General features: G+C 27.9%; 3 protein-coding genes across 5 annotated transcripts; 2 read left to right on the plus strand and 1 right to left on the minus strand.

The window, feature by feature from the left end:
* Nucleotides 1-37: 37 nt before the first annotated feature.
* On the minus strand, nt 38-8117 carry LOC124428280 (cyclin-dependent kinase 11B). 3 transcript variants are annotated; one of them, XM_046972192.1, is made up of 13 exons: nt 7978-8117; nt 6304-6678; nt 5705-6199; nt 5425-5616; nt 5012-5340; nt 4604-4930; nt 4227-4491; nt 3834-4064; nt 3229-3723; nt 2992-3127; nt 2258-2396; nt 1205-1339; nt 38-1128 (listed from the first exon to the last, which is right to left on the minus strand). In XM_046972192.1, exons 1-9 carry the CDS (start codon nt 8067-8069, stop codon nt 3429-3431), a joined length of 2601 nt encoding a protein of 866 aa, XP_046828148.1. In that variant the 5' UTR covers nt 8070-8117; the 3' UTR covers nt 38-1128; nt 1205-1339; nt 2258-2396; nt 2992-3127; nt 3229-3428. The 3 variants fall into 3 exon arrangements, with proteins under 3 accessions (XP_046828148.1, XP_046828139.1, XP_046828157.1); XM_046972183.1 differs by lacking the exons at nt 38-1128; nt 1205-1339; nt 2258-2396 and having other exon boundaries at nt 2791-3127; XM_046972201.1 differs by lacking the exons at nt 38-1128; nt 1205-1339; nt 2258-2396; nt 7978-8117 and adding an exon at nt 7035-7305 and having other exon boundaries at nt 2791-3127.
* A 135-nt stretch (nt 8118-8252) lies between these two features.
* On the plus strand, nt 8253-11174 carry LOC124428330 (60S ribosomal export protein NMD3). Its single transcript, XM_046972269.1, has 11 exons — nt 8253-8394; nt 8459-8593; nt 8657-8807; nt 8918-9052; nt 9174-9282; nt 9428-9578; nt 9658-9800; nt 9903-10054; nt 10148-10263; nt 10338-10520; nt 10610-11174. The coding sequence occupies exons 1-11, from the start codon at nt 8345-8347 to the stop codon at nt 10806-10808; spliced, it is 1524 nt and encodes a 507-aa protein (XP_046828225.1). The 5' UTR covers nt 8253-8344; the 3' UTR covers nt 10809-11174.
* Nucleotides 11096-13739, plus strand: LOC124428307 (sphingomyelin phosphodiesterase 1-like). Its single transcript, XM_046972242.1, has 8 exons — nt 11096-11236; nt 11436-11746; nt 11866-12252; nt 12334-12506; nt 12594-12794; nt 12862-13213; nt 13295-13485; nt 13598-13739. Exons 1-8 carry the CDS (start codon nt 11164-11166, stop codon nt 13695-13697), a joined length of 1788 nt encoding a protein of 595 aa, XP_046828198.1. The 5' UTR covers nt 11096-11163; the 3' UTR covers nt 13698-13739.
* The last annotated feature ends 18 nt before the right edge of the window (nt 13740-13757 follow it).

A 13757-nucleotide genomic window follows, 5' to 3' on the forward strand; every position in this document is an offset into this window, starting at 1 on the left:
TGCTATTAATCCAAGGACAAATAGAAATGCTATTACGTAATTTAAACGATTGTATTGTATAATCGCTTAAAAATTTCGGCAATACATTTGACATGTAAAAAATCTTTCTATTTTTCTATTCTGTTGTAAATTAAGCACTTCTCTCCTTTAAAAGCTGTATCTCCACCTACTAATGATATGCAGATGAAAAGATAAAAAAAAAAGGAAAAATGAGTTAGAAGATTAGATCGATGTTTTAGAACGTTTGAAAAATCGACCCATTAGAAAGTCATAATTAATAGTTTGTATTTAAAAAAAAAAAATATTTTTCATTTCTCATTCTTCCAAGAAATATTCCCAGAGTTCAATGAAATTGAACAAAAGACTGTTGATGAGATATACATTCAACACACTTCGACGTGGCAAAGATCTAATCCTCGCTATGATCCGATCGTGCCTTCCACTACCATTTTGGAGGGTTTTAAGAACGGTTCAAGGACAGGATGTCGAGCTAAGCAACTTTTCTGGTTCGTGGGTTAGTGACCCAGGTCCCCAACCCATGTTTCGGGATTTCTATCTCGCATATGGACCCTCATGGCGTATGGATTCTCTTCTTTCTATTTTTCTATTTCTTCTGTCCTCGCCCTTTCTAAGATTGTTTTTTATTTTATTGTTTCTCTCTCTCTCCCTCATTCATTCTTTCTTTATTATTTATTCTTTTCATATGTACCAGAATATATATTGTCGTCCTTAGAAAAGAGAAGCGTTGCCTTGAGACAAAGGATCTCTATCTCTGCTTATTGATCAATCATGAATTTTCTTCCTATATTTTTCCATCACGAATAACATATATACTAATGAATCCAATAGATAATCGAAAAGTTAACTATCTCATTAATAAATATTTTTACATTCGTAAAAATGTGGAATTAGGTCGTCAATCGTTCTTGTTAATTTATTGGCTATCGCATCAATATATAATGAGATTGTCTATGTTAGCTAAATATTTTTAATAGGTTCGAATAGTTTGGTAATATCGATTAGAGAATTCAAAAGTTAATAGATTTTCATTATTTTTTTTTTTTTTTTTCTTTAACTTCTTACAACATATCTCATTTTTCTATCCACTGAAAACTAACGGAGGTATACCTGTATATGATAATTAAAAAATTGCAATATATTATATAGACAATGTATACACCAATGAGTAAGTTAATTTAATTACCTCATCGAAATAATAAATTTATTTTTATCTATAATCTGTCATATTTATCTTCCATACACGAAAGAAAGAAATTAGAAGCACTCTAATGCATTTACGTAAAAAGACGTCTTCGTCGTTCAAAAACAGGAGACATGTCTGTAACAGAGCAGCCGGATGTCACAAACAGAGACAATTCAATGCAGCTTGAGTAAATCAGTTTAGTATAAAAGAAGCGTGTTTTCCGAGAAACGATAACATTGTCTTCTTACTTCTTCGGCAGTATACTCGAAGCAATTCTAAATTTCTAGGAACATAGAAAGGTAAGGATCAATTTTAACATTTTATATCAAGTCTCTAAAGTATTATCCTGAGAAACTTTTGAATTATTAAAATCATTTGATTTAATTAATTAATATTACCTAGAAGATTATTGTTTTCATATCTTTTTTTTTTTTTTTAACTAATTAACAACTTACATACGGTATAATTTTGTGTATATTGATTTACGTAGCATGGGATTATTTTTAATGATATACAGTTGTTGAGATACAGTAAACTTGACACCAAATAAAAATCATATAAAATTTGAAGTCGCATTTAATTTAAAAAGTTTTATGGATCTAAAATTGTCCTAACATTAAAAAATACGAATTAAGTAAAAGCGGGATTTTCCCGTATTATAAAGTGTTAAAAAAGAAGTAAAAATTTTGGGAAAGATCTTCGTTTATCCTATGTATGTGAATCTATAAATTCTTGCTGTTTCTTCCAGTAGAAGGATCAAAGCCAAGATCATCATGAAGTTCTTATATATTCTTATTCTTATGATTGGAATTATCTATCAGATATTTGCCACCATGGATGATACAGAAAGGAATGTCTTCTCGATGAACGTTCCTTATGGAAGAGGATTGGTAAAATCTTTTTTTTTATATATTTAATTAATTAACAAATTATGTCAGAGTATCAGTTTTTTACTATGAATTTAAATTACTGATATTAAGGAACAATGCATAAACATGATCTATGAATAGAAGAATGAACTATAAAATTGTATCTCTTAATAAAAAATAATACTTAAAATTGATTTTTTTCTCGCAGGACAATGAACTGCAACTTGCTAGATTGTTAATGGCATCGCCACGGCTTTGCTATCCAAAACGTAACTCCGAGATTATCAATACTTTACTGGGTCTTCCAAAAAATATGAACAATGCTGGAAAATGAAATATTTATGATAGAATTGATACGGATAATTATTTATAAAAATATATATATTCTATTAATAAGTTTTAATTGCGATTATAAAAGAGTGCTTTGTTTTTGAATAACACAATGAAAATCGAAGATGTAACAGCACAAAATTTTTGTTATTTTATTTCTATCATGTAACTAAGTTATATGCATATAAATTAGAAAAAATAAATAAAAGAATGCGAAGAAATCATTTTTGATAAATTTTATTCTTTTTTCTTTCTTTCTTTTTTTTTTTTTTTTTTTCATTACATGCTTATTAATTTAATTGTATTTCCTACCTCTATATATATTTTTAAGAGATATTTTCTTAAATAGGGTGAGAATAATAAAAACAAAATTGTATAAGCAGGTAATTTATCATAAATATTGCATGGTTGATTTTATTATCATAGACAAATCCATCTTCTTAATCTAGTAAAAATATGGGAAACTTCATGCGTACCATTTATATATTTCAATTATGTCTCGTAAGATTACATAAAATGAAGAATTCATTAAAAACCATATACAGTGTAACGTTTTTCACGTAATTTTATATTACAAATGAAAATTACCTTGCAGTAAACAGAAGTCTTAAATGTATATGTTGTTACCCATGTTGTTACACAACTATATGAAAATAATCATTTTTGAATCGTCGAGACCATAGATAGACATAGCATTGTCTATTGCGCCATTATGTAAAAAACTCTGCACAATAAATGATTAACGCTATAAATCAATTTAAATAACTTTATCGATCATTTGATTATATTAATTAAATGTTTGAAAAACTTATAAAAATGCAATACCTTCTTTTTTTATAAATTACCCTCCAATATCTTGACGAATTTATTTGTAGATATATATATACATATATATATATATATATATATATATATATATATATATATGTGTGTGTGTGTATATATATATATATATATATATATATATATGTATATATCAAGAAATTATATTTATTTTCTTATCAACGAAAAATTCGTCAGAATTGTTAGAACTTTAAATGGAAACCACCTCCAACAGGTGGTTGTCTTCCACCATCCATCAATCCCATGTGAAAGCCTGAATTACTTAGATCAGCATCGTCACCATCTCCCAACTGTTTGTATTCTTTTCCACCACTAGGTGGTTTGGGTGATGCATTTGCTGTTCTTTGCCCTAATTCTGATTTAGCAGGCCAAGTGGGAAACATTTCTGGTGCGATTGGTAAGGGTGCTTCCGTGAAATAGGGGTGTTTCAATGCATCCTCGGCTGTTATCCGTTGTTGTGGATCATACGTCAAAAATCTAAAAAATGTATTAAAATAGTTAAGATTAATTATTTCATTATATAATTATTTATTCAAAAAAAAAAAAAAAGTTTATGATTAGGTTAAGTAGGTTAAAATGTTAATTACTTGTTTAATAATTCAATCCCTAGATCCGAAAGAGACAAACTAAATCTTTGTTTTAAATTATTTACAGGATAATGGGCAAATGGAATTTTTTGAACCATTGGTAATTTACTATATCCTGGCCAAATACGATCACTTGGTGTACCCAATTCCTTAAATATCTTATTCAATTGATCAATTTCCGATTTTCCAGAAAAGAGAGCTTCCATCCTCAGTAATTCCGCAAAAATACATCTGAAAGAATATTTTAATATAATTAATATTCCATGCTTTTTCTAATAATAATAATAATAATAATAATAATAATAATAATAATAATAATAATAATAATAATAATAATAATAATAATAATAATAATATATATATTAATACCATGAATATTAATATGCTACATACCCTACGGACCACATATCAATGGGTGTACTATACTCATTTCCACCTAACAATAATTCTGGTGCTCTATACCAAAGTGTCACTACAACTGGTGTGTATTGTCGCAATGGAGAACCATATTCACGAGCTAAACCAAAATCACCAACTTTTAGAATACCTCGATGACTTAATAATAAATTTGATGTTTTTAAATCTCGATGAAGAATCCAATTATCGTGTAAGTGTGCTACCGCACGTAATAATTGTTCCATAAGACACTTTACCTCACCTGAAGTAATAAAAATTTTTTCCATTACTATCTAATAAATAAAAAATATATAAAGTTTAAATTTTATATAAATCTATAAAGACATAATGAAAGAAAGTTAATAAAATCTTACCAGGTATAAAAACTTGTTTCTTCTGCTTTATTGTTTCTATCAGTGACTTTAGATCGTGCTCTACATAATCCATAACTATAAATATCTTATCCATGTTACTACCAACAACTATTTCTCGCACAGTTACGATATTAGGATGCTGTGCCTTCAATAGAGTATTAATTTCTCTTAAACTGGTAATAGGAAATCCTTCCTTTTCTTTCTCCATTTTTAATCTTTTTAATGCAACGATTTCATCCGTTCGTTTATCGCGTGCTCTGTATACAACACCATACGTACCTTCTTCTATACGATTTAAGCATTGAAATTCCTCAACGCTTCTACAACCTAAAATATAATTTTCTTCTTTATGACATGAAACATCAAATTATTGTTTTGTTTTTAAAGATAAACGAATATAAATGAAACCTTGAATGGCCGGTAAATATGGAGGTAATTCAGGTTCTTCGTTTTTCTTTTCCTCCTCTTCCTCTTCTTCCTCTGCATTCTTGGCAGTACCATTCGGATCCACATGACCAGGTGAATCTCCGTCCGAATGATCAGACTTTGCTAAACGTTCTACAGACAATGGACTCGGATTATTATAATCAGATCCATCGTTAGAATCACCATTAGAACCCTTGTTTGATTCATTTGACTCATCGTCCTCGTCGCTACTAGAATCCGAAGAATCAGAAGAATGTCTGTCTGATGATCTCTCGTGTATACTTCTTTGTCCGTCCGAAGAATGCCTGGATCTGAAAAAAAATTCAATTAAACGACAAATTATTTGTATAATTTTTGACATGACACAATCTATATAATTTATAACATAAACTTACTCGACCGACTTTGAACGTCCTTCATCGGATTGCGCTGGACTAGGACTTTCATCTGATAACTCAACGATAGATGGGTCTTGACAAGTTTCAGGACTTAATGGTCGCTTTTCACCTCGTTTCAATCTTCTAGCTTCTAATTCTAGACGTGAAACTTCTTTTCTTCTAGCCATTTCTCTATCTGCTTCCAATAATCTATAATTTTGAAAACGAATTGTTAATACTTTAAAGGGGGGGGGGGGAAAGAGAAGAAAAAAGAAATTTATAATTTATTTCCTATCACCTTTCTTTTCTAAGTTCTTGCTCTGTCATTTCCTTTGGTTCTTTTGGATGTATTTGAATTTCATTGACCTCCATTTCATCGACTTCTATCTCTGTATTCACAATTTCCATTGCTTCTCGTAATTGTTTCTCTCTATGTTCTTTCTCTCGTTCAACTTTTTCTCTTTCTCTGTCACGGAATCTATCATGTTTATGAGACCTCTTGTGTCGCTTCTCACTCCTCTCAGTTCTTTCCATCAAATCTGCTTCAGAATATTGCTCTTCTAAAACTCGAATTTGCCTGCGTTCTTCCATTCGAATATCACGGCGACTACCTCCATCATCGATAGCTCGCATATCACGACGTTCACGTATTTCTTCTATTCGTACTTCTCGGCGATCTCGAGAATCACGAATTTCACGAGAATCCTCTAAGCGTATTTCTCGTCGAGATTCAACTTTATATTCACGTAATTCACGAGGATCCTCTCTTCTTTCTCTTCTCTTATCCAACAATCTTAAGAAAAATAAAAGAATTAATGTCTATTATATAAGAATAATGGAATACAATATATAAATTTGAAGAAATGAAGAATAAGAAGAAAAAAAAAAAAAGAATACCTTTCCCTTAAATCTTCTAATACTCTATCACCCGTAGAACGTTCCTTTCTCTCATGTCTTGATTCTCTATCCCTAGAATGGCTCTCCATTCTCTCTAATCGTTCCATTCTTTCTCTTTCCCTTTTAGAACCTTCTGATCTCTCTGATCTGTCCAATGGATCCATACCATGTCTACGATGTCTATGTTTGTCCCTATGTCTATCTTCTGCACGATCATGATGACGCGACTTGCGTTCTTTTTCCTCGCGACGATCCCTTCTTTCATTGTGTTTCTCTCTTCTATGAGAAGATCCTGATTTTCTATGCCGAATTACGGCCTGTGGTGGTTTTATATCCAAGGAATCAGCTGTATCTCCGCCATCTTCTTCTGAAAAACTAAAACATGTAATATTTTAATATATAAATGCATATTAAACTATATATGTCTTATATTTAAAAATTTTATTTTATTGATTAATATAATTAACAATAACAAAACATCAAAAGAAACGAATATTTTATGAACAACTGATGTAGAAATAATATAAATAATCTATATATATATATATATATATATATATATATATATATATATATACACATATATATATATATATATTAGATTTAGAAGATATGAAAAAAAAAATAAATAAAAAAAATAAAAGAAGAAACAATCGACCGAATATTTTAATTAACAATTAATGTCACATTAATTTTATTTTATGTACGTTTGATATATTAGAATGTAGTACCTATAGAATCTCGGTAACATGAGCATTCCTCGACATTATGTACATACGTAACGCAATACTTTATCACTCAACACACTTTTCGAACCTTTTTATCAAGGAATGTACATAGAAAAGTTATCGAAAATCTTAGTATTCCAAAAATATAAAAGAAGTTCGCATAAATCTTATGATTAGTAATTAAACATAATAATATCTTTCCTTTTCACAGAAATTTAATGCACTTGTATTAATCGCATATATTACGCGCGTCTTTACCCATTGATTACTCAAACTAGACTACAGCGGCCCTATCGGAAAAACTATGAACTAAAAAGTTTCAATAGAAACTTTTAACGTGATGTGAATTATACGAAAGAGTTGGCAACATTTTGTTAGGTTATTTTACTTATTTTTAATATAAACGAACAGAATATCTATGATTTTATTCAACATTTTATGCATATTTACGTGAACGTTCATAAAATATCATAATACAGTACGATCATATATTTTTTTTTAGTATAGATAACAGCATTTGATATAAGATAGATAAGAAATAGGTTGAATTGAAATTATTATTTTACTGTATAAATATAAAATATATAAGAAATATTCTAAGGCAATGAAGTGTAAACTTCTTAAAGAATCGTTATCATTATGCATTTGTGCTCTAAAGTAATAAATAATTGGGAAGTAATAGAAATTAATTCTATTAACTTTAACAAATTAAATATCAGCATGCATGTGCACAAATATATGTGAAGCAACTATAAAAATAAGAAATATATATGTCTGTGTGTGTATCTATATATACGTATATATATATATATATTTCCAAAAGCATGTTTAACAAAGTAAAAGTAAGTAAAACGTAAGTAAAACATATAACTCGTCTAATATATTCAAGCAAGTCTATTAGGCAAGCGACGTAAAACCTTACTTTATTATTTTAAGGTTACAATACCTGAAGTCATCCATATCTTTCGATGGACTTTTCTTGATTTCTCCGTCTTCACTTTGATTATCAATATCCATGTCCGCTCCGTCTTCCGACATATTTTTAACCTAAGACCTTCGACCTCACAATCCACTGGAACTACCGACGCCCCTTTACAATATAAAGACGGTTAAATTTGCGGTGACACTATAGCCCTCTACCATAGAACATATAAGCTTTTCTTGAAACTGAGCCATTAAAATCCCACGAATTGAATTTACAACTTCTTGTTGAACACGTGGTGCAATAAGGTTAATAAAAATTATCTAAATTTTCTAATCTATTTTTACACTCAAGCTATTTATATATCATAAATATAAAGAAATATTGCAAAATGGAATATGTTGAAAATTTTGACACAGCAACACAAAGTAAAACAGTAATGTGAGTATATCCAATTTTCTACTTTAGAATAAAAGAATAATTTAACAATAGATTAATTTTATAGTTTGTGCTGCGAATGTGGTGCCCAAATTGAACCGAACCCTGCTAACATGTGTGTAGCATGTTTGCGTACAAAAGTTGATATTACCGAAGGTATACCTAAACAGGTAACACTTCTATTTTGCAAAGGATGTGAAAGGTAAATATTTTTTTTTGTAAATATATCTAGCATATGTAAACTTATGTATATATCGTGGGATAGATATTTACAGCCACCTATGGAATGGATACATGCAGCTTTAGAATCTAGAGAATTATTAGCATTATGTTTAAAAAAATTAAAAGGATTAAATCGTGTAAAGTTGATAGATGCTGGTTTCGTTTGGACAGAACCTCATTCAAAAAGATTAAAGGTAATTTCTCTATTAATTTTTAATACAATTTAAAAGTTTTTATATGAAGGCTTTATAAACAAAATTTTCTTTTTTTTTTTTTTCTTTTTTTACATACAAACTCTTCCTAGGTTAAATTAACAGTACATGCAGAAGTAATAGGAGGAACTGTTTTACAACAAATATTTGTTGTTGAATATATTGTGAATCATCAAATGTGTGATGATTGTCATCGTACGGAAGCAAAAGATTATTGGCGTGCATCTGTAAGTATTATGAGACATTCTCTTTCAAAAGATCAATTATTATATAATAATTATATAATAAAATCAATAGTTTTGCATTACTGTTATTTATAAGCTAATAAATAAATAACGCTTTATTTAGGTACAAATTAGACAGAAGGGTATAAATAAGAAGACATTTTTTTACTTAGAACAGCTCATTTTAAAACATAGAGCTCATGAGCAAACTTTGGGTATAAAACCTATTCATGGTAATTTGAAAAATCACCTTTTATAATTGATAAATAATGACTAATGATTTTATAGATTATATTTTATAATTAATAATAAAAATATTCTGCCAATGATATAACGAAACAATATAAATATTAATGTAAATTCATATAATAATTTCAGAAGGATTAGATTTTTTCTATGCTAACGAAGCAGCAGCTAGGAAAATGGTTGATTTTTTGGTAACTGTTATACCTTGTCGTTATCAACATTCCAAAAAATTAATTTCACATGATATACATAGCAATATTTATAATTATAAATTTACCTACAGGTACATTTACATTGTTATTGTTTATATATTTATATATTGTTATAAGTTTATATATTTATTATTAATAACAATTTTTCAGTGTGGAAATTGTTCCAATTTCCAAAGATAGCATAGTATGTTTACCAAAAAAGTTAATGCATCAATTAGGAGGATTGAGTTCTATTTGTCTTGTCCATAGAATAACAAATTCTATACATCTTATAGATGTTTCATCTGGACAAAGTATGTGATAGAAAAGTACTTTCTATTACTATATATATATTTATAATATAATATGAGTCTAATGGAAGTAATACAATGATATAAATAAGTATTTATCTTCAGTTGCAGAAGTAAGTGCTACTATATTTTGGAGATATCCTTTTAACAGTATTTGCAATCCAAAGCAATTGATTGAGTATATAGTAATGGATATAGAACCTGTGAAAGATAAACATAAGAAAATTTTTCCAGGTCAAGGAAGTATTTCAACAAAGGTATATAAAATTCATTTTATTTTTACATCAATCAAATTACTTTTATATACTATTGATTTATTTATTTATCAATTTATATATTTTTTCCATTAGCATGTTATATCCGATGTCTGGTTAGTCAAAGCTGCAGAACTAGGAATAGTTGATAGTCCAGTTCATACTCGCACACATTTAGGTCATGTACTTAAGCCAGGAGATTCAGCACTCGGGTAAATTCTTTTCCAATAATTACAAATAATTAATTATTATATTGCAAAAATATCAATCTGTATTCTTATTCCAGATATGCCCTTGGTAATAGCAACATTAATGATGATAATTTTGATAAATTAGATAGCGATACAATACCTGATATCATCTTAGTTAAGAAATTTTATGGAGTTGATAAAGCTGCACGTCGTAGAGCCAGATTATGGAAATTGAAACACATTGCTGATGATATTGTTAGCATGAGTACAGACAATAAGTATGTAATTTTTATTATAAATAAAAAATATATAAGTATATTTTTAAAAGGACATATTTTATATTTAAGTCTTATTTTTGATATTTCAGTGCGTATAACGATTTCTTGGATGAATTAGAGGAAGATCCTGAAATGCGACAAAATATTAATATCTTTAGAGATTCTAAAAAACATATTCCTATTGATACTAATGAAATCGATCCGAACATTCCACAAATTACACTTGAGGAAATGCTCGATGACCTTGTGATTGATGATGATAATAGAATATGTCAGGTTTTAGAATAAAATAATAAAATTGTATTGTTTTATGTTTTTTTTTTCTTTTATTTATAATAAACTAATGTCGATCTAAAATTTGGTAAAAAATTTTTAGATGTAAAATTGGGCAATTGTAGCGAATTATTTCGACATGTTAATTTAATTTCAATATAAGTGGAAAGATTAAACTCAAGTACTCTTTTTGATTGTATTTAAAAAAACAACTTATCAAATATCTACTTGTGAAATATGCCACGTATAAGATCATGTTACAAAAGGGTAGGGATGATAAGTTAATACCAGATTATTTGATGAACCATTTCTGTCTTTATACGAATAATTGTAACACTCTCTTAAATTAAACTGTTTAAAATAGATCAATATGCGATTTAACACCATATTATTTATTTTTTCTATATTCTCACTTGTAAGTGGTTTCAATAATGATATACAAGGTAATATAAATTCGAATTAATATATTTTTGTATACTTTTTAATTATACATATTAATCTCCCAACTGCTGCTATTCAATATTTTCCATATAGAATTATTTGATATAATATTAATTGAAATTCTAGTTATACATACAAGTAAAAAAATTACGTATATGTAAAAAATTTATCATTTTTTAAATATCTTATTAAAAATAATAGATATCAATGTTACATCAGTGGTGGATGAAATTACTAAATGGGTAAACTCAGGGGAAGAGACAGAAGTATTTCAGGAATTAATTAAACATTTGTCTCTGCCAAATGAATTACAATTTACCAATTGGAGAACTTTCACTGATTTAAATAGTATAGGTATTTGTACTATATGCAAATCATTTCTTAAAACTTTTATTACATTCCGACAACGAGGCATGTCTGAAAATGATATTGCAAAGAAGATAATTAAATTATGTGTATTATTCAATTTTCAAACTGAGAGAGTTTGTACTGGTGTCATCAAATTGAATCTGGTATGTGCACGTCTTGCACTACATTTTACAAGATAAATATCAATACTTGTAATTATATTTACATTTCATATATATGTATATATATATAATATAATATCAGATGATTTATTTTTTTATAGCCAATAATTCTTTATATAATAGACTCAAAACCAAATATAAAAGCATCTGATATTTGTGGAATTGTTTTGGAATCTAAATCTTGCCCTTTTGATACTAAAAAGTATGAGTGGACAGTTCCCCTTGATCATATACCTATTGAAGAAATGCCTTTGATGAAAAAAAGTAATGATACAATTAAAATTATACAAATAACTGATATCCATTATGATCCTAAATACGAGCCATATAGCAATTCATACTGTAATGAACCTACCTGTTGTCACAAAGGACAAAATATTACAAACTCAAGTAATAAAATAGCTGGTTATTGGGGAGATTATAATAAATGCGATAGTCCATGGCATTCAATAGTAGATATGTTGGCTCATATTAAAGTAACACATCAGGTATGATTAGGTGAAAGTATATCCTGATGAAAACAATTTAAATCCTATATAAATCATTGCTAAAAAAATTATTATTTTCAGAATATTAATTATATTTACTTTACTGGAGATATAATAGATCATAGTGTTTGGGAAACTTCAATGGAAGGAAATATAGAAAATATTCATAAAAGCTACATTGAGATTTATAAATATTTTAAGAATATACCAGTTTATCCTGTACTTGGTAATCATGAATCACATCCTATGAATCAGTGAGCTATTTGTATTATTGATATTATTTTAAATTTAATAACAAGTCATGAAAGAAAAATGTAAAAAATAAACATTTCTTTTTACAGATATGCACCTCAAAGTATAACAGATGGTAATTTAAGTACATATTGGCTGTATAATTTAGTGGCAGATTTATGGATCAGTTTTGGTTGGCTACCAGAATCTACCCGTGCTACTATTTTACAAGGTGGATTTTATACATTATCACCTAGAAAAGGATTTAGAATCATAGCTCTGAATAGCAATATTTGTTACTGTTATAACTGGTGTGTAATAAAAAAAAAAGAGAAAAGAAAAAAATTCTTTTGCTAATACAGGAAATTATTTTTTTAGGTGGTTATTATATCAACACCAAGATCCTAGTGGACAATTAAATTGGCTAGTGGAAACACTTACACAAGCTCAAAAGAATAAAGAACTTGTACATATTTTAAGTCATATTCCACCTGGTGATAAAGATTGTCAACATATATGGAAAAGGGAATATATTAAAATTATTAACAAATTTTCTCACATTATTGTTGCTCAATTCAATGGTCATACACATAATGACGAATTACGTGTTATTTACAAAGATAAAGATGCAAAAAATGTTAGTCATATAGCATGGAATGGAGGTAGCTTTACAACTTACGAATATTTGAATCCAAATTATAAACTGTATACCATTGATAATAATACTCTCGTAAGTTTATCTATTTAGAAAGATAAAGTAATTATAGTATATAATTTATATTAATATTTGTAAATTATTTCATGTTCACAGATGGTTGAAGATTTTGACAATTGGATATATAATATAACAGCAGCAAATGAACATCCAACACAATGGCCACAATGGTACAGATCGTATTCGTTTAAGAATGAATATAATTTTACAGATTTGTCATTAAATTCTTTAAATAATTGGCTTGTAGATATGAAAAATAATATGGATACCTTAGATCGATATTATAAGTAAGTCTATAAAATAGCATAGCACAATGATCAATATTTAATAATTTTTCTTTTTTTAATCTCTTTAATATTCAATGTATTTTTTTTTTTTTTTTTTTTTTTTTTTTTTCAGGAATTTTTTCAAACATGCTGCTCCAGCTTTGCAAACAAGCTGTGATTTAAAGTGCAAAGAACAATATATGAATAGTATTATTGTTACTGTACCACACTAATTATTAAAACTTGAGTTATAATATTAAATTATGAGTACTTTATTGCTGATGCTTATTCAT

This window comes from Vespa crabro, chromosome 1, assembly GCF_910589235.1.
Source record: "Vespa crabro chromosome 1, iyVesCrab1.2, whole genome shotgun sequence".
NCBI classification, from domain to species: Eukaryota; Metazoa; Arthropoda; class Insecta; order Hymenoptera; family Vespidae; genus Vespa; species Vespa crabro.